The 2,815-nt window shown below is 52.5% G+C and overlaps 1 protein-coding gene across 1 annotated transcript; it reads left to right on the plus strand.

Annotated features, from left to right (window-relative positions):
• The first annotated feature begins 277 nt into the window (after window positions 1-277).
• fjx1 (four-jointed box kinase 1) lies at window positions 278-2,585 on the plus strand. The gene has a single exon (XM_014005544.1). It carries the CDS (start codon window positions 668-670, stop codon window positions 1,952-1,954), a length of 1,287 nt encoding a protein of 428 aa, XP_013860998.1. The 5' UTR covers window positions 278-667; the 3' UTR covers window positions 1,955-2,585.
• The last annotated feature ends 230 nt before the right edge of the window (window positions 2,586-2,815 follow it).

Here is a 2,815-nt window from a genome sequence, read left to right on the forward strand (position 1 = left end):
CTATAATTTACTTAAAATGTTGAGATTAATTCCAAACCAAACTGCATCTGGTCCATATATTAATTATCATAATGGCCGCTTGCATGTGAATACCTCCCAATCCTTTGGCATCATCATCATCATCATCACACACACGCAAACACACGGTGCACTTGCTCCGCTCCTCTCTGAACCCTCCTTCCCACGATCCGCCCACCACCTCGGGCTAAAGTCACGTGTCTCACCGCCTAGTGTCTCTCGGCAAACCTACACCACCACAAATCAAACCCAGTCAGCGCCCGGCGGAGGGAGAGAGAGAGAGAGAGAGAAGGGGAGAAAGAGAGAGGGAGTGAGGATGAGAAGCAGAGAGGAGCACACCAACAGAAAGCCCCTGCGACGGAGGACGCCTGACAGGTTATCTCCGCTGTGGACGCCTGAAATGTTCTGTTTCCAAAGGCGTCTGAGCCGGATGGGAGATGCGATTCACGCAAAACCGGAGCCCCACTTCTTCCTGTGATCTCAAACGGTCCGCCAGCGTGCCGCGGTGCGTCGAGGCTGTCCGGGACGCGGAGCGCGCAGCTCAGAGCTTCAGCTGTGTGCTGAGGAACACAGCTTCTCCCTATGTTGTATTAAAAGCTGCTTCCTGAGGGGTAGGGGGGAAAAAAAGAAAAACAGGTTCGAAACCATCATGAGGGCTCTTTCAGCAAACTTATTCGCTTTACTGCTGATGTGCGCCCTGGTCAGTGTTTTCTACGTGTGGAGCGCGCTGGAGAGCCGTTTGGAGCGACACAAGCGGAGGTTCTCCGGACCGGGCGGAGGGTCCTTTCATCAAGGTCCCTCAGAGGACCTCTCCKCGAAAACTTTCCGAGCACTGCTTGCTGTTCCGGCGGCACAAAGACCACMGTTCTCGGGGGCCAGATTTAAGCATCACAACCTCACCGATCCAGCTGCCCCCGCGGGGCGTCGGGATTATCRTGTGAATGGGGACAACGAGAGGTCAGAGCAGCGGGAGGGGCCGGTCAAGTTAGGCTCCCCGGTGGATGGCGGGATCTTTTGGAGCGACTGGCTGGAAGATCTCCTCCCTGTGGGATTCACGGAGGAGCACGCTCGGAGCTGGAGGCAGAAGGCGAGGACATCACGGGTGGTGAAGCTGGAGCCTGGATGCGGCAGGATATCCAATCAGATGGCCACGTTTGCTGACGGGACTAAAGCGTGCGTGCGCTATGGGATCAACGCGGACCAGGTGCAGGGAGAAACTTTGACGTATTACCTCGCCAGTTTGCTCGGCATCACAAACCTGCCTCCCCTCGCCCTGTCCCAGCTGCACGGTGACAGCGAGCAGTGGGCGGCGGCGAGGGCGCGGATCAGCGGGCTGCAGTGGAGCGACGGGGCCGTGGTTTCTCTCACCGAGTGGATCTCAAATCTGACGGGGGTCGTCACACCTGCGCCGCTCAGGCAGGAGAGCAGCGGGCTGCATCCTGCGCTGGAGGGGCTCGGGAACCGGACTGCGGCGGAGCTCCTGGAGCTCGTGCAGTGGACCGACCTGATCCTGTTCGACTACCTGACGGCGAACTTCGACCGACTCGTCAGCAATCTGTTCAGCCTGCAGTGGGACTCGCGCGTCATGGAGAGGGACACCAACAACCTCCTGAGGACACCRCGCGGTGACCTTGTGTTCATCGACAACGAGGCCGGGCTCGTGCACGGCTTCCGGGTGCTGAACATGTGGGAGAAGTACCACAGCTCCGTCCTGAGCTCCGTGTGTTTGTTCAGAAAGAGGACGACGCAGCGCGTGGCGGAGCTGCACAGGCGCAGAGACTCCAGGCGCAGGCTGCTGGGGCTCTACACCGACAGCGAGCCTCTGTCGCGGGAATTAGGATTTCTCTCAGACGAGCACGCGGGGCTCCTTCAGGACAGAATCGATCGGTTGTACAAACACATTTTGCATTGTAAAGGAAAATACAGCCAGCAGTGAAGACGCAGCGGCGCACAGGTGATGGATCTGTTGTCTGAGCGCCCTGATGGGCACAGCTGCTGCGCACAATCGATGCTTCTGATACAAAACTGTCTTGAATATCCAACTAAACTACCTCTTGTGAATAGAATGTGTTGCCTTTATGGAAAAAGCTAGTTTGAAGCTTTCACTGATTTTTTTWTTATTRTTATTATTATYCCACATGTAAGCCTCATTCAATAGGATCAATTTGATTTATTGAAATGCTCACTTGAAAGAACAAATGTAAAGAGTTCACAACAGACCTAAATGTGACTTGGGTACCATAACACAGCTCTTTATGTGTTTGGATTGTTTCCCTCTGTGTTCAAAAATCCCAGTAAGCCTTAACCTATAAGTTGAATCTTGTTGAGTTTTGTGTTTCTGATCTTGCTCGCTTTTTATAGACCGTCATTTTGGACACATTGTAACAGCTATAGCACCTGCACTCCTGTCAATGTGTTTGGATTCAGCCTTAAAATCATAGGTGTGTCATTATGTGGGGAAAATGTAAATATTGTATAGCAGCAGGTTTTGATGCTAAGCTAATTTAATGGACGCTGTAACATTCCAAGATATTTACTTTTTTTTAAATACACAATTGTTCAACTTGTCTGTTGTCTGTGTGTTTTGTATTCAGTCTTATCTTAAATTCCTCACCAGAGGACCTCACACACACTGGGTTTTTTTCAAGGCGTGTGGGGGAGTTGTTAATAAAAACTCCACAACCTCTTCATTTGCCCGTACAGGACTCACATTGTGTTGTAGGAATATCGTGCTCGCACACTGTTTCTCCAAAAAGCTCCACTGTCAGCCACAGGCAGGCTACAACACGAATCGCTC

The sequence above is a fragment of the Austrofundulus limnaeus genome, unplaced genomic scaffold, assembly GCF_001266775.1.
Source record: "Austrofundulus limnaeus strain Quisiro unplaced genomic scaffold, Austrofundulus_limnaeus-1.0 Scaffold31, whole genome shotgun sequence".
Classification (NCBI taxonomy): domain Eukaryota; kingdom Metazoa; phylum Chordata; class Actinopteri; order Cyprinodontiformes; family Rivulidae; genus Austrofundulus; species Austrofundulus limnaeus.